Below are 27,998 nucleotides of genomic sequence, written 5' to 3' on the forward strand. Positions count from 1 at the left end.
CTGGCAACAGGAAGTGGGCAACAGTGGAGGGGCAGCGGGATGGAGGAAGCGCAAGTGCTGGGCGTGTTGACGGCCCTGGGGTAAGAGCTGGGGCGGGGCGGGGCTGGGCGTGGGGGGGATAGGTAAGGGGTAATGGGGAGAAGGGGGTACTGACAGCCCTGGGCTGGATAGCAGGCTACCATGGGGTATCAGGGCCAGGAGGTGATGGAATAGGAGGGAAGTGTGAATGTGAGGGTGAGTCGTGGGGGAAATGGTTGGGGTGGAATTGACCTGAGTGACGGGGACACTGACACCCCTGGGCTGAGGGTATCAGGGGAAGGAGGGGGGACGGGGAGGGTGATGGGAGCACTGGGGTGGAATTGAACTGAGGGACGGGGACACTGTTAGCTCTGGGCTGAGAGTATCGGGCAGGAGGTAATGGAATGGGGGGGCGGGAGATGAGAGTATGGGGCGAGTGGCCGCAGGAATGTTTGGGACGGAATGGAACTGCGTGTCGGGGACTGTCAGCCCTGGGCTGAGGTTATCGGGGCAGGAGGGGCATGAGGAAGGAGATGGGTGTATGGGAGTGAGTGGTGGGGAAGGGGTTTTGAGTGCAATTGAACTGAGGGATAGGGACACTGTTAGCTCTGAGCTGAGGGCATCAGGCAGGAGGTGATGGAATGGGGGAGGGGGTGGGAGTATGGGAGTGAGTGGCTGGGGAAATGTTTGGGGGGAAATTAACTGAGGGACGGGAACGATGACAGCTCTGGGCTGAGGGTGTCAGGGGCCGGAGGGTGATGGGGGTGAGTGGTGAGCAAAGGGTTGGGGTGGAATTGAACTGAGGGGTTGGAACACTGTCAGCTCTGGGCTGAGGTATGGAGTATTGGGCAGGAGGGGTTGGCTGAGAGAGGTGAGAGTATGGGGAAAGGGTTGGGGTGGAATTGAACTGAGTGTGGGGGACACTGTCAGATTGGGGCTGGGGGGCATTGGGGGGCAGGAGGTTAGGGGAAGGGAGTTATTGGGGTGGTGGATGGTGGGGAGAGGATTGGAGTAGAATTTAGCTGAATTGAAGGTGTAAACAGCCCTGGGGTGGAGGGGGGCAGTGTTGAGGGATTGGGGGGGGCTGTTAGATGGGCAGGTATTGGACATGCTGACAGCTCTGGGGTAAGAGGAGGAGGGACAAAAGTGGAAGCGGGTGGAGGAGGACTGAAGGCCTACTGGTGGCACCAGAGTTGGGTAGGAGAGATGGAGGGGTGGGGGAACGGGAAAGGGGTGAGAGTCCTCCAACACAGAAATGGGCCATTCAGCCCATCTGGTCCATGCTGACCAGAATTCCCATCCGATCTAATCCCTGGTCCATATCGCTCTGAACTAGGGGCTTTGTTTTTAATGACATGGACCTCTACCATTAACCAAGGGGTCTGTGGACTTCAGGTTGGGAACCCCTGTTGTGAATCTTTTTTTGCCCTTGTGCCTTGTAGGTAGGAGGGTCTGAGGAAGGTGAGGCTGCGTGGGCCATTGAATGCACCTCGTCTTGTCTGTCCTGTCCTCAGGGTGCTTGTTGTAGAGAGGGTGGTTGAGTGTCAGTTCTGTGAGAATGGCTTTGCATTTATCTCTGATTGGGAATACCCTGAGACTGGGAAACTCCCAGTCAGATTGTTGCAAACTCTGATGAACCAAATCAGCTTATCAAAGTGGTTCAACTCTCGGAGAAAAGAAACCAGAAAGTTTAAAACAAAAATCTGCTGGAAAACTAGAATAAAAACAAGATTTCCAGAAAGAGTCGTCAGGTCGGGCAGCGTCTACAGGGAAAAGAAGACGGGGAATATTTCAGTCCAGCAGTTTGCAGTTCTGTTTCAGCTGTTTGTGGGCGAGAGCTTCTCCCCTGCCTTTCCAGTCCTGATGAAGGGTCTCGGCCCGAGGCATCGACTGTTTACTCGTATCCATGGATGCTGCCTGGCCTGCTGAGTTCCTCCAGCATTTTGTGTGTGTTGCCGTGGGCTCGAGTGCCAGGATTTGGTGGAAATCAGGACTCGTTAGAGGGCGCAACCTCCCCCCCCCCGCCCCCAGCACTGGCAGCTGCCTGGACACTCTGTCCGGACTGTGACAGTGAACTCTCAGTAAGCCTTGTCAGTGTGTGTCAGGACACCAAGTTCAATTGTTCACGTGGTTGGTGAATGAACTGAAAACGACATGAGGAAGGAAGTGGTTAATATACCATCAAGTGAGGTATCCAAGATCTGACAGTGATGCCCATCGTCATCAGTAAGTGCCGGGTCATATGATGTGGCCGACCTTCGTCTTCCCACGACCGTGATTGTTCTCGGCAAATTTTTCGACAGAAGTGCTTTGCCATCGCTGCCCTCTGGGCAGTGTCTTTACAAAATGGGTGACCCCCCCCCCCTGCTGTTATCAATACCCTTTGGAGATTGTCTTCCTGGCATCAGTGGTCGCATAACTAGGACTTGTGATCTGCACCGATTGCTCATACGACCATCCACCACCTGTTTGCATGGCTTCACGTGACCCTGATCGGGGGCTAAGCAGGTGCTACACCTTGCCCAAAGGTGACCTGCAGGCTGGCGGAGGGAAGGAGCGCCTTACACCTCCTTTGGTAGAGACGTATCTCTATCCTGCTACCCAATAATTGCACCCATGTGATCAATTAACCCAGATTCATTGAGACGTACAGCACAGAAACAGGCCCTTTGGCCCATCTAGTCCATGCCAAAACTACTGAAACTGCCTACTCTCATTGACCTGCACCGAGACTATAAGCCCTCCACACCCCAACTATTCATTTACCCATCCAAACTTCTCTTAGACATTAAAACCGGCCTCACATTCACCACTTGTGCTGGCAGCCCGTGCCATGCTCTCTCCACCCTCTGAGTGAAGAAATTTCCCCTCACGTTCCCCTTAAACTTTTCACTTTTCACCCTTTAACCCACGACCTCTGGTTGTGGTCCCACCCAACCTCAGTGGAAAAAGCCTGCTTGCGTTTACCCTGTCTGTACCCCTCAGTACTAACCCGCGTGCCTCTGGGATGTGGGGGGAAACCGGAGCCTCCGGAGGAAACCCATGTGGGTGGTGGGGAGAACATCCAGAACTCCGCACGGACGGTGCAGAATGAACCTGAGCCGCTGGCGCCAGAAGAGCGTCGCGCTACTGTGCCGTCCGATCATCTGCGTGCCCGTCCGAGAGTCTCTTAAATGGCCCGATTGTATCTGCCTCTATCTCCACCCGTGGCAGGGCGTTCCATGCACCCGCCACTCTGAGATTTAAATTTTAAAAAACGTGCAGAGTGTTAAGTCCGTGGAACGTACTTCGGGTAGTGAAGTGAACGGGAGGTCATGGGGCTGCGACCTGAGTTGACTGCTGTTCTCTCTATCTCTATCCCACTCCTCTCTCCCCCACTCCTCTCTCCCCCCCTCCTCTCTCCCCCCCTCCTCTCTCCCCCTCCTCCTCTCTCCCCCCTCCTCTCTCCCCCCTCCTCTCTCCCCCCTCCTCTCTCCCCCCTCCTCTCTCCCCCCTCCTCTCTCCCCCCTCCTCTCTCCCCCTCTCTCCCCCCTCTCCCCCCCTCTCCCCCCCTCCCCCCCCCCCCCTCCCCCCCCCCCCCCCCCTCTCCCCCCTCTCTCCCCCTCCTCTCTCTCCACCCCCCTCTCTCTCCCTCCCCCCCACAGGTACTCCGGGGAGCTCACCAAGGAGGGTGCCTTGTCCCAGGAGGCGGAGCAGGGCCCCCTCAGCCCGTGCTTCACGGCCGCCTGCTCCTGGCTGGTGTGCGAGCTGAAAGCCGTCAGCCCGCTGGAGGAGTGCCTCACCCCAACAACAGGTGGGAACCGGTGATCCTGGGGAGAGGGGCAGCAATTCCAGCCAGGTCCTGGGAACGCTCCAGACCTGGTCCCTTGCGTTTCCGTTGCAACCTGGTTGGTGTCTCGTTTCAGCTGGTTAGGCCCAGCGGCCTGGAATTCTGCCCTTCCCCACCTTGATAGCCCACAGTTTGCACACGTGGTAAACTGCAGAATTCTGGGAGAAAGTGGATTCCTCCCCCTCCCCCCTTTAAGAGAAGAGCGGGATATATTTTCGAGAACTCCCTTGGCTATCGGAATCAATTCCCACTTCAGCGGTGAGCTGAATGGCTCCGATCAAGATGTTTGTTCCAAGTGTCTTTTCCCTCCAACTTTGAGTCACTGACCGGCGGTTTCTTGGTTCTGCAGGCCCTGAGAACGCGGAGGCTTTCCTGCTGGAGGTCAGCGGGCTGCTGAGCGAGCTGCACTGCCCTTACCCGTCCCTCACCACGGGTAACGCCACCTCCAGGCTGAAGGACAAGGAGAGCTCCCTCCGGCTGCTGCGTAAGTGTTGCCTGGGCAACCAGAACTGAGGCTGCGTTCCCGGGATGCATAGTGTTCATTTTCAAGATCATAAGCGAGACCAAGAGGAGAGTTCAGGCAGACGTTTCCCTGGTTGGTAAGGCTACGTACAGGCAGCATCGCTTAAACATTGGGGAGTATCCTTTGGAGGGTAGAGTCCAGGATTCCTAATCAGAATCAGGTTTAATATCACTGGCATATTTTTGTGAGATTTGCTGTTCTGTGGCAGCAGTACATTGCAATACGTAATAAACTGAATTTTTAAAAAAAGGCATTCGTTAGTCTTGTGAGACCATGGATCTGCGCCTGGAAAGTCTTCACTCTCCAGGGCGCAGGCCTGGGCAAGGTTGTATGGAAGACCAGCAGTTGCCCATGCTGCAAGTTTCCCCTCTCCACGACACCGATGTTGTCCAAGGGAAGGGCATTAGGACCCATACAGCTTGGCACCAGTGTCGTCGCAGAGCAATGTGTGATTAAGTGCCTTGCTCAAGGACACAACACGCTGCCTTGGCTGGGGCTCGAACTCACGACCTTCAGATCACTAGTCCAATGCCTTAACCACTTGGCCACGTGCCCACTAAACTGAGTTACAGTGAGAAATATATATATAGGTACATTAAAAAAGTTAAATAACTACAGAAAAAAAAGTTGAGGTAGTGCTCGCGGGTTCGATGCCCATTCAGAAGTCAGATGGCAGAGGGGAAGAAGCTGTTCCTGAATCGTTGAGCGTGTGTCTTCAGGCTCCTGTACCTCCTTGATAACATTGAGAACAAGGCTTGCCCTGGGTGATGGGGGTCCTTAATGATGTATACTGCCTCCTTGAGGCAGCGATCCTTGACAATGTCCTGGATGCTGGGGAGATATTGCCCGTGATGGAGCTGACTGAGTTTACAACTCCCTGCCGCTTATCTCGATCCTGTGCAGTAGCACCCACCCCCCCCCAATACTAGACAGTGAAGTAGCCAGTTAGAATGCTCTCCACAGCACATCTGTAGAACTTTATGACTGTCTTTGGTGACATACCAAATCTCCTCAAACTGCCAGCGAAATAGCCTCTGTCGTGCCGCCGTTGTAGCTGCGTTGGTCGATAGGTTGGGCCCAGGATAGATCCTCAGAGATGCTGACACCCAGGAACTTGAAACTGGCAAAGTCCAGGGGCACAATCCAGATTCAAACCCTCTTCTGTAAATGGCAGTTGTTGCTGAATGTGTTAAATCTGAGGCGGATGCATATTTGTGAACAGTTGTGGAATTAGTCAGAGATCAGACATGATCCCACAGAATGTGAGCTGGTTCTAAAACCGTAAGACATGACCCATTCCATCATGGATCAAATATTATCCTTCTCAATCCCGTCGGCAATTCCTTTCCTCCCGCAGATGCTGCACGACCCGTTGATTTCTTCTGGCATATTGTTTGTAGCTGCCATTCTTCAACGTGAGATACAGTGTTGGAAAGTGTATGGTTATGCACTTTGGCAGAAGAAATAAATGGCCAGACTATTATTTAAATGGGGAGAGAATTCAAAGTTCTGAGATGCAACGGGACTTGGGAGTCCTCGTACAGGATTCCCTTAAAGTTAACCTCCAGGTTGAGTCGGTGGTGAAGAAGGCGAATGCAATGTTGGCATTCATTTCTAGAGGAATAGAGTATAGGAGCAGGGATGTGATGTTGAGGCTCTATAAGGCGCTGGTGAGACCTCACTTGGAGTACTGTGGGCAGTTTTGGGCTCCTTATTTAAGAAAGGATGTGCTGACGTTGGAGAGGGTACAGAGAAGATTCACTAGAATGATTCCGGGAATGAGAGGGTTAACATATGAGGAACGTTTGTCTGCTCTTGGACTGTATTCCTTGGAGTTTTGAAGAATGAGGGGAGACCTCATAGAAACATTTCGAATGTTGAAAGGCATGGACAGAGTGGATGTGGCGAAATTGTTTCCCATGATGGGGGAGTCTAGTACGAGAGGGCATGACTTAAGGGTTGAAGGGGGCCCTTTCAGAACAGAAATGCGAAGAAATTTTTTAAGTCAGAGGGTGGTGGATCTATGGAATTTGTTGCCACAGGTGGCAGTGGGTGTATTTAAGGCAGAGATTGATAGGTATCTGAGTAGCCAGGGCATCAAAGGTTATGGTGAGAAGGCGGGGGAGTGGGACTAAATGGGAGAATGGATCAGCTCATGATGAAATGGCGGAGCAGACTCGATGGGCCGAATGGCCAACTTCTGCTCCTTTGTCTTGTGGCCTTATGATAAGGAGTGAGTGAGCTGAGCCACATGGAGCACTTGTAGTTCCACAATCTTGCCCTTGTACCATGCCTAATCTGTTAATTCATAGATTTACATCTAATTTAATGAAAGTATATATTTGCATTTAATTCATTGCTAATCTGAAGTGTGAAACTTCTATGCATAGATAGATGTGTAGTGGAGAGTATATTGACTAGCTGCATCACAGCCTGGTATGGAAACACCAATGCCCCTGAATGGAAAACCCTACGAAAAGTAGTGGATATGGCCCAGTCCATCACGGGGTAAAGCCCTCCAGATCCATTGAGCACATCTACATGGAGTGCTGTCACATCCATCATCAGGAACCCCCACCACCCAGGTCACGCTCTCTTCTCACTGACCCTCCCTGGAATCTTCAGCACTTACCCACTCGGCCCATCTGAGGGGCAATCCCACCCAGGCCATGCTCTCTTCTCGTTGCTGCCATCAGGAAGAAGGTACAGGAGCCTCAGGACTCATGACACCAGGTTCAGGAACAGATATTACCCCTCAACCATCAGGCTCTTGAACCAAAGGGGGTAACTTCACTCAACTTCGCTTGTACAATCACTTGTTCCCACAATCTATGGGCTCACTTTCAAGGACTCTATCTCATGCTCTTGATATTTATTGTTTATTTACTTTTGTATTTGCACAGTTTGGTTTTCTGTACTCTCCTTGAACGCCCAAGTTGGGTGGTCTTTCATTGATTCCGTTACAGTTATTATTCTATAGATTTCTATAGATATAGAATCTCAGGGTTGCATATGGTGACATATATGTACTTCGGTAATAAATTTACTTTGAATCTTTTGAATACCTGAAGAAAAAACCTGCAGTCATATTAAAGTAAAACGCAAAATGTTAGAAACACACGGCAGGTCAGGCAGCATCTGCGGTGAAAGAGTAACAGCTCCTTCTTCAGGTTGAGGATCCTTTGGCAAAACTGGGAAGGAAAGGTCTCTGACTCAAAACGTTGGCACTGTTCTCACAGACTGCCAGATGAGCCTCACCTGAGTGTTTCCAGCATTTTCCGCAGGTGCGATGTTTATGAAGCTCTCTGATCTGGGGGGGGCTTTGCTGACTTGAACAGTGTTTAAAGAGGTTTCCCTGCGCCACCTTGTGGCTGTGTGGTGACATGGCAGCTTGAAGTCACAATGCTCTGCCGTTGCTAGGTGACAGACAACGCAAGGGTCCACATGTTTGGCTGGGGTTGGCGTGTGCAAACCAGTAGAGGATTCCCCCCGCACAGGATCCGGTTTCTAATCTGAGCAGCAAGCACAAGAAAAGCTGCCAGAAATCCAAAGTAAGACGCTCAATACGCTGGAGGGACTTGGCAGGCCAGGCGGCATCTATGGAGAAGAGTAAGCAGTCGACGTTTTAGGTTGAAGGCCCTCCTTCAGGACTTGTTGTTTGGAGGAAGTCTGTTACCGTGGTAGTTTCAGAACTGGAGCACAGTTTAAATACTCAGCCTGACATGCATCCTCGGTTGATGCCGGCAACTCCAGCAGTGTCCTTTCTCCTCCTCCTCGTCGTCGTCGTCGTCGTCATCATTAGGTGCCAGGTCGAATGACATGGGCGATCATGGTCTATCAACATGTTTACGCTTGGCAAATTCAACAGAAGTGAAATTCAAATTCAGAAGTGATATGTTGTGAAATTGGAATTTCATGATATATGCCGGTGATATTAAACCAGATTCTGGTTCTGGAGTGGTTTGCCATTGTCGTCTTCTGGGCAGTGTCTTCACACGGCAGGTGACCCCCAACCATTATCAATACTCTTCAGAGATTGTCTGCCTGGTGTCAGTGGTCGCATAACCAGGAATTATGATCTGCGCTGGCTGCTCATACGACCATCCACCACCTGCTCCCGTGGCTTTAGGTGACCCTGATCTGGGGGCTAAGTAGGTGCTACACCTTGCCCAAAGGTGAACTGCCCTAGTGGAGGGAAGGAATGCCTTACACCTCCTTTGGTAGAGACATAGCTCCACCCCGTCTTTCTCTTAGGGAGGGTATAAACAAATCAGACAATAACAGTAGGTGAAAAGGCCAGAGACTTGAATACAATCTAGGCTGTTTCCACAGTAAAGGGGGTGCTGCACTATTAAAGGTACAGAGAGAAAAAATCCAATTCTGTTTTAATTGTCGTTCAATCATACATGAATACAGCCAAATGAAACAGTGTTACTCCGGGACCAAAGTACAAAACACAACACCAACAGTCATACACAGCACAAAGCACACATAGTGCAAACACGATAACAAGCACATAAAGCTCTCAGTGAGCTATAGCCAAACAAAAAAAAAGTCCAGAACAAGCCATGAATGCTGCAGAAATCTGCAGTGGACTACAAAAGAGCTTGTCTTCTCTCGAGCGAACACTGAGGGGCAGCCTAGATGCTGTACCACACTCGCCTCGGTGGAGCGCACCGGTTCCCTCGTCTCTCTCCTGGTGGCTGTAAGCAGGCGACGCCGTGACTTGAGGCCAAGTCCTCGCGCACACGAGATGGCAAGCACGTATAGGGTAGCAATAGGATACAACCACACAAAAAACAATGGTCTAGACCTTGATTCCGTGAATGCAGAAAGCCACAGTAGTACTTCCACAAAACGAGCTTGCAGTCTCACGCTCCACCGCTCTGTTGAAGGTGTTGCGAGTGAGTGAGCCCAGTGGATTTTTGGAACAATCTGGTCACCATCACTGAAAATAAATCTGGAATCAAGTTGTTTCGAATACTGCGGTTTGACATCCCCAGCTTCTGTGGGGGATCTGGATGGTGTTTGTGGGATCAGTAGTCCAGGGTTCTGGACAGTGGCTCAGTAAGTTGACCACTGTTCTCAAAGTAACATTAGCAAATTTGCTGATGACACAAAGCTGGTTGGCAGTGTGAAATGTGAGGAGGATGTTATGAGAATGCAGGGTGACTTGGACAGGTTGGGTGAGTGGGCAGATGCATGGCAGATGCAGTTTAATGTGGATAAATGTGAGGTTATCCACTTTGGTGGTAATGACAGGAAGGCAGATTATTATCTAAATGGAGTCAAGTTAGGAAAAGGGGAAGTACAATGAGATGTAGGTGTTCTTGTACATCAGTCACTGAAAACAAGCATGCAAGTACAGCAGGCTGTGAAGAAAGCTAATGGCATGCTGGCCTTCATAACAAGGGGAATTGAGTATAAGAGCAAAGAGGTCCTTCTGCAGCTGTACAGAGCCCTGGTGAGACCACACCTGGAGTATTGTGTGCAGTTTTGGTCTCCAAATTTGAGGAAGGACATTCTTGCTACTGAGGGAGTGCAGTGTAGGTTCACGAGGTTAATTCCCGGGATGGTGGGACTGTCATATGTCGAAAGATTGGAGTGACTGGGCTTGTATACACTGGAATTTAGAAGTCTGAGAGGGGATCTTATTGAAACATATAAGATTATTATGGGATTGGATAGGCTAGAGGCAGGAAACATGTTCCCGCTGATGGGTGAGTCCAGAACCAGAGGCCACAGTTTAAGAATTGGGGGTAGGCCATTTAGAACGGAGTTGAGGAAAAACTTTTTCACCCAGAGAGTGGTGGATATATGGAATGCTCTGCCCCAGAAGGCTGTGGAGGCCAAGTCTCTGGATGCTTTCAAGAAAGAGATGGATAGAGCTCTTAAAGATAGCGGAATCAAAGGATATGGGGATAAGGCAGGAACTGGATACTGATAGTGGATGATCAGCCATGATCACAGTGAGTGGCGGTGCTGGCTCGAAGGGCCAAATGGCCTATTGTCTAAATCAGTGGGACAAGGGAATGACCACAGCGGCCAAACATTGATATGCCATTGGGTGACCAGCACACTGAAGGGTACAGGGCCTCAATAAACAGATGTAGGGAGGTTGTTTCCCCAACTAAAGAGTCTGGAGCCAGTGGTCACAGCTTCGGAATAAGGGCGAAACACGCAAAATGCTGGAGGAACTCAGTGGGTCTGGCAGCATCTATGGAAATGAATGAACAGTCGGCGTTTCGGGCTGAGACCCTTCAGGTCTTGGTGGGGGGGAGGTGGGGAGAGATCAGAAGTCAGAGCAAGAAGATGGGGGGAGGGGAGGAAGAAGTACAAGATGGTGATGGGTGAAACTGGGAGAGCGGGGGGAGGTGAAGTAAAGAGCTGGGAAGTTGATTGGTGAAAGAGATAAAGGGCTGGAGAAGGGGGAGTACGATAGGATGGGATAGAAGGCCATGGAAGAAAGGAAAGGGGGAGGAGCACCAGAGAGAGGCTTTAGGGAGAGAAGGATATAAAGTAAGAGAAGGAACAGGAATGGTGAAGGAGAGAGGGGGCAATTACCAAAAGTTTGAGAAACTTCATGCGATCGGGTTGGAGGCTACCCAGGTGGAATATAAGGTGTTGTTCCTGCAGCTGAGGCTGTCGAGGAGGTCATGGACTGGCATGTCAGAATGGGACTAGGAAGTGGAATCGAAATGGCTGGCCAACAGGAGCTCCTGCTTTTTCTGGCGGACGGAGCGTAGGTGCTCGGCGAAGCGGTCTCCCAGTCTATGTCGGGGCTCACTGATATACGGTAGATGACCCCAACAGACTCGCAGGTGAAGTGTCACTGTTTGGGACCCTGAATGCTAGTGAGGGAGGTGGTGTAGGGGCAAGTGTAGCACTTGTTCTGCTTGCAAAGGTAAATACTAGAAGGGAGATCAGTGGGGAGGGACCCCTGTGGAAAGTGGTGGTGGTACCCTGTTGGAGATGGCAGAAGTTACGGAGAATTATGTGCTGAACGCAGAGGCTAGTGGGGTGGTAGGGGAGGACAAGAGGAACCCTATCCTTGGTGGGGTGAGGGCAGCATTGATGGTGGAGGAAGGAAAGGCCCTTTCTTTGAAGAAGGAGGACCTCTCCTTCATTCTGGAATGAAAAGCATCTCACTGAGAGCAGAGGCTGTGGAGTCGGAGGAAGAGAGAGAAGGGGATGCTATTGTTTTCAAGTAACAGGTTGGGAAGGGGTATAGTCTAGGCAGCTGTGAGAATCAGTGGGATTATAAAAGATATCAATAGATAAACTGTCTCCAGAGAGATTGAGAAACGGGAGGGAGGTGTCGGAAATGGGCCACCACCAAACACACTCGTCCCCCACTTTCTGCTTTCCGCAGGGATCGCTCCCTATGCGACTCCCTTGTCCACTCGTCCTTCCCCACTGATCTCCCTCCTGGCACTTATCCTTGCAAGCGGAACCAGTGCTACACCTGTCCCTACACCTCCTCCCTCACGACCATTCAGGGCCCTAAACAGTCCTTCCAGGTGAGGCGACGCTTCACCTGTGAGTCTGTTGGACCTATCTACTGTATCCAGTGCTCCCGTTGTGGCCGCCTGTATATCGGTGAAACCCGACGTAGATGGGGAGACCGCTTTGCTGAGCACCTACATCAGAAAAAGCGGGATCTTCCACTTCATAAGTACCGTATGCCTTTATTGCCTTATTACAGAGCCGCTGACAGTCAATGGCCTCCTCTGCCGCGATGAGGCCACACTCAGGTTGGAGGAACAACACCTTGTATTCCGTTTCGGTAGCCTCCAACCTGATGGCACGAACCTTGATTTCTCGATCTTCTGGTAATTGCCCACCTCCCCTTAACCATTCTCCTTTCCCATTTCCCTCTCTCACCTTATCTCCTTACCTGCCCCATCACCTCCCCACCCCCTTCACTTTCTTCCATGGCCTTCTGTCCTCTCCTATCAGATTCCTCCTTATCTCTTTCACCAATCGACTTCCCAGCTCTTTACTTCACCCTTCCCCCTCTCCTGGTTTCACCCACCACCTACTGCCTTGTATTTCTTCCTCCCTTCCACCAACTTTTTACTCTGACTGCTTGATGAAGTTCTCAGCCCGAAACGTCGACGGTTTACTCTTTTCCATAGATGCTGCCTGGCCTGCTGAGTTCCTCCAGCATTCTGGGTCCGGGTGTGTTGCTCTGGATTTCCAGTATCCGCAGATTTTCTCTTGTTTGTGCCCAACTCCCTGTCTGAAGCTGTGGATTGTCCATGTCCCACCATGTCCAGGTTTATCATTAGTCACATATGTCATGAAATTTGTTTTATTTTGCAACAGCAGTACAGTTCAAAACATAAAATTACTGCAGTACTGTGTAAAAGTCCTAGGCACCTTAGCTATATATGTGTGACTAAAGCTTTTGCACAATATTGTATCAACCTCCGCTTTAAATATACCCACTGAAGCCCTCAACGTCCGTCTGTGGCAGTGATTTCCACAGATTCACCATCTCAACCTGGGGTCCGTGGACCCCCTTGCTTAATGGTGTTGGTCCGTGGCTTAAAAAAGTTTGGGACCCCCTGCTCTAGATAATGAGTTTCCTCCTGGTCTCAGTTGTTAAGAGACAATCTTCTCTTCTGAGGCTGTATCCTCTAGTTCTAACATGATGGGAAACATCCTGTCCTCGGATGTCTGGACATTAAGGGAGTTGAACGATCTGGATTTAGGACAAGTAAGGCTGGGGATCTGTTGTAAAATTAATGAAGGGCCGGGTGTGCTGGTGTTCCTGATTCCTGCGTTCTTCTGCCCCCCTGACTCTGTGACATTGGTTTCAGTGTTTCTGGGCTCGGAACTGCAGGCGGCAAGGCTGCTTCGCTCCAAGCAGTCCCCGCAGGAACGGCAGCAGGCGCCGAAGGAGGCCGGCAGCGGTGACGAAGTCTCCAGAGAGCTGCGGGCTCTCTGTCAAGCGCTGGGCATGGCTGGACCCGCGGCAGACGCTTCTATGGCAGCGCTCTTCGGGGACCTGGAACTGAAAGTAAGGAGGCTGGGATACGGTGGCTCCGCTGCCCTCGCAGTGCGGACATACAAAGCCACGCAGTGAGTTAAACACCTTCTGGAAAGCCGCTCGAGACGGAAGCTTCCTTCAGGGTTTTTAATGAGATCTTACTTGTGAGACTGCAGAAAGTTAAGTAAAATACTAAATTCGAAACAGAATTGTCACCTGAGTATACTAATACTGCTGATTATTCTCCTAACCGGTGAATCACTCTGGTTTCGTCTTGGGAAGACAATCTCCGGCCCCACCAAACGAGTAAGACTGAGGCGCGAGCCCAACCCAAACCCTCCCCTGCACCGTTTGTGTGGATGCTGTGTAATTCATCACCCTCTTACAAATAAGTGCCACAAAATAACAGAGAGCAGCACACCGCATACAATTAAAAGATTTAGCTTTATAATTCTAAATTTGACTAAAGGGTTAGTAAAGAAGGAACAAAAAGAAGGAAAGGACCCATTTTAATGAAGCAGTGTAACGTGCACAAGTTGCAGCTCACGGTTGTCCCTAAGTCACCGATCCTCCTTCAATCTCCCCGGGCTTCGTCGAATCACGGTCCCGCTCCGGGTTGAATCCTACAACCTCTCCTCTCCGGCGTCTTCCCTCTTCATCTCTCTCTGACAAAAGCCCCAGGCCCAACCTTAGTGTCCCTCACCAGAGAAGCCTCCCCTTAGTCCAACCATCCTAACTGGAACGGCACATGGTTCTCCTCTCTCCCCTCTTCAACAGCAACCCAAACATGAGCTGGAAACAAGCAGCTTGCACAGAACAGCACAAAATGAAATCCAGAGCAGCATAACGGCAAAAAATATGAACCAGGACATTACACCGGTTAACCAAGGTGATACACGCAGGCAACACTCTATAACGGGGGTCCACAGACCCCTTGCTTAATGGTTTCAGTCCATGGCATTTTAAGAAAAAATGGTTTGGAGCTGCTGCTTTACAACTATACCACAAAACAAGATTAAAGTCGTGGTGCATTGATACCTTAATAACAATAAACAATAAGTATCATACTTCAAAATCTAGTAAAGGTTTACCAATATTAACAAAACTTAAGATTCTAGCCTCCAAGAGGACCCCAACCTTGTCATAGAGTTTGGAGGCTTGCGTGCTTCAATGACCCGGAGAGCGATGTTGGCTGGAGTCAGGGCTTTGTGCTTTGGCTCCTGGTAGGGTCACCCATGTCAAACAGGTCAAAGGGCAGAGGCCAGACTAAGAGTGGTCCACCGGTCTTCCAGGTTCGGGGGTTTAGCTCAGGGTTAACAACCCTGACTAGTAAAACAAAATTGTTACAGAAACAGCAATGAAGAATCCTTCTGCATCTGAGTGTGACGGTATTCCTGAGTCTCCACCCGGGACTTGCATGACTGACAGTAGTGAAAACCGAGGGGAAGCTACTGACGTGATTAAGAAAGGTCTGTACACCGCCAGAGATGGGGGACCTTCATTGCTGCCCTATGGGATGAGAAAGAATAATAGTTCGGCACAGATTAGATGGGTGAATAAGAAGAAAAACCAACACTGGAGGAATTCGGGCACCTATGGAGGGAAATAAACAGCCGACATTTCGGCCCGACACCCTTCATCAGATCCGATGCTGAGTTCCTCCGGTGTTTTGTGTTTTATCATTTCACAGTTAGGGTCAACAGAAATGCTTATTCCGCCCTTCCGGCCTCCTTTGGTCTGAGAGCTGTGCCGTGTCCCAGTCTTCCTGCTCGGAGTGCTGTTGGCCTTGCGCTGACCGTCCGCGTCTGGCCATTTCACTCCGATCGGCAGCTGCCGAGGGCGCCTTGGCTCATAGCGAGCAAAGTCAAAGTCAGCAAGGGCAGCCTGTTCAGTGGGCACGTTTTCATTGTAACCGCCTGCCGAAGCCAGTGGGTCCCCGGCAGGGGCTGTGTTGTGAGGGATTGCTACACTTGGCAGGATACTTGGTAGTGTGGAGGAGCAGAGGGATCTGGGGGTACATGTTCACAGATCCCTGAAAGTTGCCCCACAGGTGGATAGGGTAGCTAAGAAAGCTTATGGAGTGTCAGCTTTCATAAGTCGAGGGATAGAGTTTAAGAGTCGCGATGTAATGATGCAGCTCTATAAAACTCTGGTTAGGCCACACTTGGAGTACTGTGTCCAGTTCTGGTCGCCTCACTATAGGAAGGATGTGGAAGCATTGGAAAGGGTACAGAGGAGATTTACCAGGATGCTGCCTGGTTTAGAGAGTATGCATTATGGTCAGAGATTAAGGGAGCTAGGGCTTTACTCTTTGGAGAGGAGACATGATAGAGGTGTACAAGATATTAAGAGGAATAGATAGAGTGGATAGCCAGTGCCTCTTCCCCAGGGCACCACTGCTCAATACAAAAGGACGTGGCTTTAAGGTAAGGGGTGGGAAGTTCAGGGGAGATATTAGAGGAAGGTTTTTCACTCAGAGAGTGGTTAGTGCGTGGAATGCACTGCCTGAGTCAGTGGTGGAGGCAGATACACTAGTGAAACTTATGAGACTACTAGACAGGTATATGGAGGAATTTAAGGTGGGGGGTTATATGGAAGGCAGGGATTGAGGGTTAGCACAACAATGTGGGCCGAAGGGCCTGTGCTGTGCTGTATTATTCTATACTTCTATACACCAAACACCGAGCCAAACTTGGTGTCCAGCGCAGAGCAAAGTTCAGAGAACATTTATCATCTAAGTATATACAAGTCACCGTTTACAACCCTGAGATTCCTCTTCTCATTAAATCCATAGAATAGTAACCATAACAGAATCAATGTAAGACCGCACCGACTTGGTGTTTAACCAGTGTGCAAAATACAGCAAGTGGCAAGTATGAAAGGAAAGAAATAATAATAAATAATCATTAGATATTGAGAACAGCGATGCATTCACTGGGCAGGCTAATAGTGGATTTGCCCAGTAAGTCTCCGCTCTGGGAGTAGAATTTGTGTCATGTGTAGTCTTCTCTCAGATGTAGAGAATTTAAGCTGCACATATGTACGCATTTTACCGGGTTGGGGATTGGGATAAATCTCTCCTTTCAAGTTTAACCCCTGCCCCCTTTCACTTCCACATTTCAGATCCGAGACATCAGTTCCAGTCTGCCAGAGGACGCGGTGGGGAACCCCTTGCTGACCAGGAGCCTGGAGTCTGGCCAATGGGTAAAGACGCCGTAACTATTTGACGCCGAGATGTGCTGCAAACCGTTTACTGCCCCCACTCTGAAGGTTTCTCATCCCCCCCCCCATCCCGCCCCAAGCCCCCGTTTTTGTCAGCTTGGCCCGGTAGCACAGAGGGGGCCTTTGCGAGATGACTTCCGGGTGGTGTGATTGGTCCCACTTTACCCTCTGACCTAGGGTGTTTGAGGAGGTGCACTCTGAAAGGGGGGCAGTCCATTCTGAGTCCCGACCCCCTGCCACTTGTCAGACTCCCACTAACCGGAGGGGGAGGCTCTGTGGTAACTGAGTGACCCGGTGGAGATCAGACTTTTGGCAAAGGAGATCTTGTGGCGTGGGGCAGCAGGTTCCCAGTGCCCTGCCGCCTCCTGATTATCGGGGCGGCGCGGTAGCATTGTGGTCAGCACGACGCTTCACAGTACCGGCGACCAGCATTCAATTCCCACCACTGCCTGTAAGGAGTTTGTATACGTTCTCCCCGTGACCGCGTGGGGTCCTCCCACAGTCCAGAGATTGGTGGGTTAATTGGTCATTGCAAGTTGTCCTGTGATCAGGCTAGGATTAAATCGGGGATTTGCTGGGACAGAGAGGCCTGTTCCGCGCTGTACCTCGATAAATAAATATGGCCGGAAACCAGCTGGCTGAGCTGAGCTCAGATACGTTTGCTCTCAGGAGAGCTGTTCTCCGTCGGTGCAAACAGGGAGAACCGTTACCTCGAAGTGCGGCGCGCTTCATGAAGTGACGGTGGGGTGAGGAGTGCTGAGAGGTCCAGGAGCACAAAACCCTCGTGACCCTAATCCCTAGTCAGGGTGTGGCTGACACCACCAGGGTCAGTAGTCCTTGGAGAGGCCAGTGGGGACCTCCCTTCGTTCTGTTGCTCGTCAGGGTGTCCCAGCTCTCGTACCTGTTCTAACTGGACAGGCAGCTAGCGCGTTGTAAAACATAGATCTGGGTGGCAGGATAATATTGGGTGAGTCGGGCGCTCTCTCCCCCACCTCCCCCCCACTTTAAGGCAGATCAGCGGGAAAGTAGACGGTCGTACGTCTCCTAACCACTGGCTTTCCATTTCCCAGGAGCGCCTGGAGGAGATCCATCAAGCCATGTGCATGGAGTATGGGTGGCGCCGGCAGATGCTGATCACTCGCCTGGACGTGACGGTGCAGTCGTTCCACTGGTCGGAGCGCGCGCAGGTCTGCATTCTCATGGGCCGCGTGAAAGGAGCAATGGCCGGCTGGCGGAGTGGCTGCCAGCTGGAAATGGCACTACCCATAGTTGTTTTTTTTGAGGGTGAGGTAGAGTTACAGAACCTTTGGCCACTACAGCACAGAAACAGGCCCTTCGACCCATCTAGTCTGTGCCTGACTTCTAGTCTCTGACCTCTTTTTTTTCCACATCAGATTCAAGGGTCTTGGCCCGAAACGTCGACTGTTTACTCTTTTCCATAGATGCTGGCCGGCCTGCTGAGTTCCTCCAGCACTTTGTGTGTGCAGCGTTATTCTATGCCGGCTTGGTTTTCTGCCCTAGTCCCACTAACCCACACCCAGATCCTAGCTCTCCATGCCCCTCTCTCATCGACGCAACTATCCAAACTTCTCTAAAATGTTTCAATTGAATCCACCTCCGCCACTTTCGCTAGCACCTCGTTTCACACTCTGAGTGAAGAAGTTCTCCCTCAAGTTGCCCATAAATATTTCACCTTTCACCCTCAACCTATGACCTCGAGGGAGCGGCTGGCGACAGGATCACGTGATCTGCTGGTGTATGATGGGACTGGTTCCATCTCAGTGGTCATTGAACTCATTTGGGAAGTTCAATGTATGAGGATTGCAGATTCTGAGGGAGGCCGTTTGATCTGTCAAATCCATACTGGTTCCTTGCACAAGTGATCCAGCTATTCCAAGTCCCTATTCATTTCCCAAAAGACCCGCATTCTTTTTCCTTTCATGAGCTGCAGATGGAGTCAATGGTGAGGAAGGCAAATGCAATGTTAGCATTCACTTTGAGAGGACTAGAATATAAAAACAAGGAAGTAACTTTGAGGCTTTATAAGGTACCGGTGAGGCCTCACTTGGAATATTGTGATCAGTTCTGGGCCCTTTATCTAAGAAAGGATGTGCTGAAACTGGAAAATTTTTAAAGGAGGTTCATGAGAATGATTCCAGGCTTGGAAGGCTTATCATTTGTTGGCTCTGGGCCTCTATTTACTGGAATTCTGAAGAATGAGGGGTGACCTCTTTGAAACCCATTGAAAGGTCTTGATAGAGTGGATGTGGGGAGGGTGCTTCCTATGGTGGGGGAGTCTAAGACCAGAGGGGACAGCCTCAGAATAGAGGGGCGTTCGTTTAGAACGGAGATGAGGAATTTCTTTAGCCCAGGGTGGTGAATCTGTGGAATTTGTTGCCACAGGCAGCTGTGGAGGCCAAGTCTTTTGGGTAAGTTTAAGGCAGAGGTGGATAGATTCTTGATTAATCATAGTTGTGACTTGCAGAACCTTGCACCCAACGGGTGCACATTGAAAACAGCTAGGAACTGTTACAGATTAAATGAGTTATTCTTCTGACTGAACATCTTTGGTTGGGAGAACTCTCATATGTTCATTGTGGAAGTTTGTCCCAGCAGTTGTGCCTCAGTGGGAGGGAGTCTCACCTCTGAATTGGTGTTGTGGGTTCATATGGCTTCCCGGAGACTCAGTTGGGAAATCCTGGTAGGTTCCCCAGTACAGTATTGGAGGAATAGGGAGAAGGTTCTTGGGAAACTGAAGGGTCTGAAGTTAGATAAGTTACTTGGACCAGATGGTTAACACTCCAGGGCTCTGAAAGGGGTGGCTAAGGAGATTGCACAGGCATTAGTAATGATCTTTCAAGAATCAATGGTCCTGGAGGACTGGAAAATTGCAAAAGTCACTCTACTCTTCAAGAAGGGAGAGAGGCCAAAGAAAGGAAACTATAGGCCAGTTAGTCTGATCTCAGTGATTGAGAAGATGTTGGAGACTATTATTAAGGATGAGGTCTCAGGGTACTTGGAGCACATGATAAAATAGGCCATAGTCAGCATGGTTTCCTCAGGGGAAAATCTTGCCTGACAAATCTGTTGGAATGCTTTGAAGAATTAACAAGCAGGATAGACAATGGAGAATTGATGGATGTTGTGTACTTGGATTTTCAGAAGGACTTTGACAAGGTGGCACATTTGAGGCTGCTTAACAAGTTATTACAGGACAGATTCTGGCATGGATAAAGCAGTGGCTGATTGGCAGGAGGCAAAGAGTGGGAATAAAGGGAGCCTTTTCTGGTTGGCTGCTGGTGACTAGTGATGTTCCACGGGGGTCAGTGTTGGGACTGAATCTTTTTATGTTACATGTCAATGATGTGGATGATGGAATTGATGTCTTTGTGGCCGAGTTTGTGGATGATGCGAAGATAGGTGGTGGGGTAGGTAATTTTGAGGAAGGAGAGAGGCTACAGAGGGACTTGGACAGACTAGGAGACTGGGTAAAGAAGTGGCAGATGGAATACAGTGTTGGGACGTCTATGGTCATGCACTTCGGTAGAAGAAATAAAAGCGTAGGCTATTTTCTAAATGGAGAGTAATTTCAAAAATCTTGAGGTGCAGAGGGACTTGGGAGTCCTTGTGCAGGATTCCCTGAAGGTTAACTTGCAGGTTGAGTCAGTTGACCATGATGGTAAATCATTTACCGGCTTGTGTGGTTGAGTTACTGGATGACAATCTAAAGTCAGGATTAGAGGGAAGTATTCGGGAAATTTGAATTAAAACAGTTAAATGGAACTGATAAAAGAAAGAACTGGAACAAATGTGGGTAATAATGACAGACACATCATCGACCTAAAAGCCATCTCTTTCAAGATGTCCTTCAGAGAAGGAAGTTTGTCGCCCTTGCCCAGTTAGGCCTACACATGACTGCAGAGTGACCGATGTGGAATGGGATTGTATGGGCTGGCACAACGTTGTGGGCCGAAGGGTCCTCACTGTGCTTCTCCCATTCTATGTTGACAAACGAGGTTCGTCAGCCACGATTGGCAGCTCATCTGAGATAAGGAAAACTGATCTCAAACCTCCACTGCCTTGAGGCTATACTGACTCATGAGGAAGGCTTCGGGAGTAAACCCCGAGGGTAAAATCCGGAGCTGGAGTCCCTGAAGCAGTCCTACACTGAGTTCAATGCTGACTGGCAACTCCTGTGACACTGCTGGTGCCAAACTGTATCAGTCTCTGCCGTTCCTTTGGGTTCATCAGCTGTGTGGACTGGGGGAGCCAGCTACATGGGCAGTAGCTTGCTCTCCATATCGTACTGCCCTGGCTTGCGTTTTGACTTGCGTACCAAACGTAGTCAGCTGGCATGCAGCGTCCATGGTCGACCCCGACCAGTGGAGGGCCCCCTCGCACTGAATGTTGTTCCACAAGTGAAATAATCACAGCCGTGGCTATTTCACAGCGTGTAGCTTGACGAACGTGGACACCATCAGGGGTAGGTCCATAGAGGAGGTTGTTGGCAGAGAAAGCAAATGCAATGTTAGCATTCGTTCGTAGAGTATAAGAGCGAGGATGTAATGCTGAGGCTTTCTAAAGGGTGGTCTCATTGAAACCTATCGAATGTTGAAAGGCCTCGATCGTGTGGATGTGGAGAGGATGGTGGGGGAGTCTAAGACCAGAGGACACTGCCTCAGAATAGGGGTCCGTCTTTTTAGAATGGAGATGAAGAGGAATTTCTTTAGCCGGAGAGTGGCGAATCGTGGAGTTCATTGCCACAGGCGGCTATGGAGGCCTAGCCATTGGGTATCTTTAAGGGAGAGGTAGATCAATTTTTGATTGGTCAGGGCATGAAAGGATATGGGGAGAAGGCAGGAGATTGGGGCTGAGAGGAAAAATGGATCAGCCATGATGAAATGGCAGAGCAGACTCGATGGGCCAAATGGCCTAATTCTGCTCCTATGTCTTATGGTCTTAGGAGGCGTTGGTCAGATCGCACTTGGCGTACTGTGAACAGTTTTGGGCTCCTTTTGTGCTGGCATTGGAGAGGATCCAGAGGAGGTTCATGAGAATGATCCTGGGGATGAAAAGGTTAATGTATCAGGAGCATTGGATGGTCTGGGCCTGTGCTCGCTGGAGTTTAGCCGAATGAGGGGGGAATCTCATTGAAACCTATTGAAGATTGAAAGGCCTAGATGAGTGGATGTGGAGATGTTTACAAAAGTTGGGGAGCCTAAGACCAGAGAGCTCAGCCTCAGAATAAAAGGACTGTCCCTTTAGAACAGGAGTGAGGAATTTCTTTAGGGAGAGGGTGTTGAATCTGTGCAATTTAATGCCACAAAGTGGCTGTAGAGGGAATGTCGTTGGGTGTTTTTAAAGTGGAGGTTGATAGTTTCTTGATTAGTCAGGATGTCAAAGGTTATGAGGAGAAGGCAGGAGAATAGAGTTGAGAGGGATAATAAATCTGCCAGTACAGACTGGATGGGTCGAATGGCCTATTCTGCTGCAACGTCTTATGGTATCAGGGCAAAAAACTGAATCCAGCGTTGTTAAGTGAGCCACTGGGAAGGTATCACCATGGCAACCTGTGCGTCAGTTAACTGCGCCTCCCGGAGATCTGGGCCATGTTGGGTTAAATTTTTATTCCTGTTTCAGCAACATGGAGCGGCAATGGTTCGTCTGTACGAGCCTCTGAGGGACGGCCTGTGCTCCCGGCCTAGTGTGACACTCGCCCTCCTACTATCTGCGCGGGAGGACCTCTCCGTAATCACCAAGACCACCAGCCAGAGCAGTCGGGAGAAAACAGCCTGCGCTGTCAACAAGGTGAGAGGCAGGGTCCCGCCGGGAGGCTGGTGGAGGAAGGGATTCAGTCCGGCATGGGACTGGGAGCAGGGATGGCAACGATGGAGGGGCAGGGTGAGAGAAACACTGCCGGGGTCTGGGACAATGTCAGCAGTGTGGTAGGGACTGCTGCACTGGGGTACTGTAGCCTTCCTGCTGAGTGTTGGCAAAGAGTAGACAGATCAAAAAAGGACCTTTCCCAGCATTTATGACGAATAAACTCTTCTCAGGCTTCCAGCCGGGTACAAATATCAATGATAACCAACGTTTCAATGACAAACTCTGCCATCTTCTTCAGGGATGATGACGAGGTATGTCTAGTCCGGTGGTATTTATACCCCCATCGTCCATCCCTCCTGATTGGTTAGTCCTCATCCAATCTGGTTTCCGTTCTCCCAACTCGTTTACAATCGAATTCTAGTTCGTTCTTTGTTTTTGTTAAAATTCTTTTCCTCTAGTTTTATTTCAATGGCTTCCTCTACCAGTTGGTCCCAAAAGCCATCGGCGCAGCTCGACGGGACGCATGGTGGAAACCCAGATCAGGGAGTGCAGGCGGTATACCCATTTGGGTTACCCGGAGAAATTGGCGGCAGCAGAACACTGCATTTGCAATGGCCATAGGATTGACTTCGATGGTATTAAACTACCGTGCCGTGCCATTGGCTTTTGGGACCGCCTGGTAAAGAAAGCCATTGATATAAAACTAGAGTTAAAGAATTTTAACAAAGATGAAGGTCTCATTCTAAGTAAGAGGTGGAATTCGATTGTAAACGAGGTGGGAGAGCAGAAACCTGATTGGTTAGTCCTCATCCAATCAGGAGGGATGGACGATGGGGGTATAGATACCATCGGTCTAGATATATCAAGGCATTGTCCCTGATGAAGATGGCAGAGTTTGTCATTGTAACTGATAGCCCGAGAAGAGTTTATGAGCAAACAGATCCTTTCCTCCTGGTTGAAGGGGTAATCGAGCCCATGGTGGGCAAAGGAAACCTTCAAAGAACATCTAAGTCAGCCTGAAGAAACTCAGCATTGCACCTAAAAGCTGGGAAGACATGGCGCTCAATAGATGGGCCCGGAGTAAATCTGCCCAAGAGGGAGCTGCGCTACATGAGAGAGATCTCCGCTGTGCCGCTGAGAAAGGAGAGATTGAACAACCAAAAGACCCAGCCGCTAGCCCCCGCTACCACTTAATCTTACCGACACTGCACCATAGTATGTGGATTCAGATCAGCCTCTACAGCAACCTGAGGTCCGACTGGTACACAACCCCTTAGGGCAGGAGTTCCTACCCGTCTTTATGCCGTGGATCCTTACCTTTAATTGAGGGGTCCTTGGACCCCAGGTTAGGAACCCCTACTTCAGGAGAACATCGCACTCGACCCGAGATATCACACTATACTCTGTGCAAAAAAAGCTGCACTGTGTGGCTAGGAAGTTCATGGCCTTTATTAATCGAAGTATTGAGTATAAGAGCTGGAATGTTATGATGAGGTTGTATAAGGCATTGGTGAGGCCGAATCTGGAGTATTGTGTTCAGTTTTGGTCACCAAATTACAGGAAGGATATAAATAAGGTTGAAAGAGTGCAGAGAAGGTTTACAAGGATGTTGCCGGGACTTGAGAAACTCAGTTACAGAGAAAGGTTGAATAGGTTAGGACTTTATTCCCTGGAGCGTAGAAGAATGAGGGGAGATTTGATAGAGGTATATAAAATTATGATGGGTATAGATAGAGTGAATGGAAGCAGGCTTTTTCCACTGAGGCAAGGGGAGAAAAAAACCAGAGGACATGGGTTAAGGGTGAGGGGGGAAAAGTTTAAAGGGAACATTAGGGGGGGCTTCTTCACACAGACAGTGGTGGGAGTATGGAATGAGCTGCCAGACGAGGTGGTAAATGTGGGTTCTTTTTTAACATTTAAGAATAAATTGGACAGATACATGGATGGGAGGTGTATGGAGGGATATGGTCCGTGTGCAGGTCAGTGGGACTAGGCAGAAAATCATTCGGCACAGCCAAGAAGGGCCAAAGGGCCTGTTTCTGTGCTGTAGTTTCTATGGTTCTATGGACTGGAGATCAGACTTGCCACTAGGAGGCGCACAACTCTCCCCATTGCTGTCGGTCCCTGTAACCTGGTCCCAGCATATCGATGCAGCTGCAAAGAAGGCAGGACTGGCTACGTTTCACCAGGAGCTTGAGAAGGTTTAGTGTGTCACCTAAGGCCCTGGCAGACCTCTGCAGATGTACCGTGCAGAGCACTCTAACTGGCTGCGTCACCGTCTGGTACGGCAGGGCTACTGCACGAGATCGAAGCAAGCTGCAGAGAGTTGTAAAATCGGTCAGCTCCATCACAGGCACTAGCCTCCACGGTATCCAAGAGATCTTCAAGGAGCATTCCCTCAAAAAGGCAGCACCCATCATTAAGGACCCCCGCCACCCAGGACGTGCCCTCTTCTCACTGTTACCATCGGGAAGGAGGTACAGAAACCTGAAGGCACACACTCAGCGATTCAGGAACAGCTTCTTCCCCTCTGCCATCCAATTTCTGAATGGACATTGAACCCATGAACACTACCTCTTGATTTAAAAAAAAATTGTTTTCGCACTACCTATTTAATTTAACTATTTAATATATATATTTACTGTAATTCAGTTTTTTTGTTCTATATTATCATGTAATGAGTGGCCACTCAACAATCTTGTCTTTTGAGTGAAGCTGCTCGACGGAACCGTTCCCCAGACAGTGCCAGGTCTCACTGAAATCGAGGAGGCTGCACCAGGAATACCGGGTGCAATAGGTGACCCTGACAGACATTCGCCTCGCTTGGAAGGACGGTTTGGAGCCCTGAGTGGTGGTGAGGGAGGAGGTGTACAGGCAGGCGTAGCAATCGTCTCCGTTCCAAAGGTTGTGCCAGGAGGATAGTCAGGGGTGGATGGAACGAATGGACGGGGGAGTCGTTTCGATAGCGATCCCTGCGGAAAGCAGAGGGATGGAGAGAAAGGCTGGTGTGCTTGGTGGTAGGGTCCCGTTGGAAATGACAGAAGTTTTGGAGTATGATGTGCTGGATATGGAGGCTTTTGGGGTAGTAGGTAAGAACAAGGGGAACTCCATCCCTGCTATGATGGGGTGAGGGCAATAAATGAAGGAATTGTGGATGAGGGCAGCACTGATGGCAGTCAAAGGGAAACCCTGTTTTCTGAAATAAAGAACATCTTGCATGTTCTAGAACGGAAAGATCAGTAAACAGTCTTTCTCCGGAGATGGAGACCAAGATCAAGAAAGGGAAGGGAGAAGTCAGAGATAGACCAAGTAAATTTGAGGGCTGGGTTGAAGTTGGAGGTAGCGTTCATGATTTGCCGAGCTCAGCATGGGTGCAGGAAGCAGTGTCAATGCAGTGGAGAAAGAGTTTGGAGAGCGTTACCAGGGTAGGCTTGGAACAGGGCTGTTCCATGCAGCTGATGAAGAGGTGGGCATAGCTGGGGCCTGTTGGCTACATCTTTGGTTTGGAAGGAGCCAAAAGAGAAATTGTTGAGGTTGAGGATCAGTTCTGCCAGATAGAGGAGGGATGTGGTTCATTCAATCCTGAGGGAAGGGTCTTGGCCCAAAACATTGGTTTATTCCTCTCCAGAGATGCTGCCTGACTTGCTGAGTTCCTCCAGTGTTGTTCAAGATTTCCGGCATCTGCAGAGTCTCCTGTGTCAACAGACGTCACATTGTGTTGTGTGCAGTCTCAAATTACCTGCTGTGCTTTGTACATTAAATCAGCAGCTGACCAGTAGTTTTTGTTGTATTGTGCTTTGGAAAAGCCTTGGGATGTGCAAAGAGGGACATAAATACAAGTCTCTGTTGGTACTGAGGAGATGGTGATGACACTCCCCATCCCTGTCACTGGCCCTGGACTAAGGTCATAAAATTCCCAGTGTTCATGTGAAAATGTCTCCTGTTGCTTCTCTTCCCAGATCCTGATGGGCCCCGTGCCGGATCGCGGGGGGAGGCCTGGTGAGATCGAGCCGCCGATGGTCAGGTGGGAGAGCAGGAGGAGTGGGAGCGGAGGGAGAAAGGAGAAGCGGAGGGGTAAAGGGCGGCAGCACTAAGGCAGCTCCCCCGGAGAGCCCCGTGACCTCGCGGGCTCCTTGCGGGAAGTTCTACAGCACTCCCGGCGACCGGGGTTTCCCGTCTCCGCGTCGGCGCGAGGTCCGCAGAGCAGGCTGGCTAGATTGACGTCTTCGTACGGGGCAAAGGTGTCGATCGGTGCCCGTGGACTCCTCTGTCTCGCAAAATTTCAGCACGTCCAGTAAAGGGAGAACGCCACTGGCTTGCTGGAAAAGCACCGAGGCACAGGTGAAGTGTGGCTCGAACGTCAGCTGCTCCCACCACTGGCTCGTCGGAAGTGCGCTTGCGAGCAGTGAGGAAAAGGGGCACGACTCTGCGTACTGTGCATGGCCTAAGTTGTAGAGCTGCTTGAATGATAGCGGAACAGCCTTCCTTTGTGTTTGTGTGTTGGGGGGGAAAGATGTTTGGTGGGGAGAGAGTGTTATGTTTATATACAGAGGGAGAACCTCTGGGTGGTGATGTGAGCCATTTCTGGCACTAATCCTGGTTGCTGTTGCCCACTGGTTATGCTCTAGATGTAGTTTTGTGAAGGTCCCTCCCTCAACCAGAGCTTAGTTGAGGAGAGAATGGTTCGCAAAGTTTCCGTTTTGTAAAAGAAAAAAAGATTTTTTTTTGGGTGGGGGTTGGTATTTGCTGGGAATCAATGTTGTGATGACAAAGATTTTATTTTTAATTAGAAATAAAACCAAATGTTCCCCAGTTCTCAGTAGTTTTCTTTTGGAAGGCGAGATACCACACTTCTGATTTACAGAATCTGAGGGGTATAGATGGGGTAACTGCAAGCAGGTTTTTCCCTCTGAGGTTGGGTGAGACAAGGTCATGGGTTAAGGGTGAAAGGTGAAATGTTTAAGGGAACATCAGGCGCTATTCCAGTAGCCCAATCGCATTGGGAGTGAGACAGGAGGCATCCCACAGTTCCGCGAGTGGGACTTTTAAAAGGAGTACTCGCTCGCAGGCTTTGTGTTTTCTGGTGACCCAATCAAATAGTGATTGATTAGCAAGGGCAAATAAAAACAAGGTCGAGACCAGCAGAGCGGCCATTGTTGGAGTGGGCCAGTGTTAAGAATGAGGAGGATTTAGCTCATCGGGGTTCGGTGAGAACAGGCTTGCGTGAGGTACGTATCTAGTAAGTTTTTGTCATCTTCGTTCTTCAGTGGATGGGGCAGTGAGGGCGGCTCCAGGGGCTGTCCTGTGCTCTTTGTGGGAGATGTGGGGAACCTGGGAGACCAAGAGCCTCCCGGAAAACCACGCACAAAGTGCACCAAGCTGCAGCTCCTCCGAGAACGCGTTAAGGAACTGGAGGTGCAGCTCGATGACTCTCAGCTCATGCGGGGAAACCGAGGAGAAGATGGGAGCTAGAGGCAGGTGGCCACCCCTGAATTGCATGAGGGCAGGTACCTGAGTGACTGTCAGGAGAGAGAACGGAAATGGGCAGTTAGAGCAGAGTACCCCTGTGGCCGTCCCCCTCAACA

General features: G+C 50.1%; 1 protein-coding gene across 1 annotated transcript; it reads left to right on the forward strand.

Annotated features, from left to right (window-relative positions):
* Nucleotides 1-2: 2 nt before the first annotated feature.
* On the forward strand, nucleotides 3-27,964 carry LOC134352663 (protein FAM98A-like). The gene is made up of 8 exons (XM_063060015.1): nucleotides 3-80; nucleotides 3,663-3,811; nucleotides 4,197-4,331; nucleotides 13,196-13,395; nucleotides 16,489-16,569; nucleotides 17,658-17,774; nucleotides 22,228-22,395; nucleotides 26,373-27,964. The coding sequence occupies exons 1-8, from the start codon at nucleotides 40-42 to the stop codon at nucleotides 26,505-26,507; spliced, it is 1,026 nt and encodes a 341-aa protein (XP_062916085.1). The 5' UTR covers nucleotides 3-39; the 3' UTR covers nucleotides 26,508-27,964.
* Nucleotides 27,965-27,998: the final 34 nt, after the last annotated feature.

Source organism: Mobula hypostoma, chromosome 10, assembly GCF_963921235.1.
Source record: "Mobula hypostoma chromosome 10, sMobHyp1.1, whole genome shotgun sequence".
In the NCBI taxonomy this organism is placed as follows: domain Eukaryota; kingdom Metazoa; phylum Chordata; class Chondrichthyes; order Myliobatiformes; family Myliobatidae; genus Mobula; species Mobula hypostoma.

Coding starts and splice junctions, on each gene's coding strand:
- LOC134352663 (XM_063060015.1), top strand. CDS start 40: ATGGAGGAAGCGCAAGTGCTGGGCGTGTTGACGGCCCTGGG. Junction 81..3,662: donor GGCGTGTTGACGGCCCTGGG/GTAAGAGCTGGG, acceptor TCCCCCCCACAG/GTACTCCGGGGAGCTCACCA. Junction 3,812..4,196: donor GTGCCTCACCCCAACAACAG/GTGGGAACCGGT, acceptor TTGGTTCTGCAG/GCCCTGAGAACGCGGAGGCT.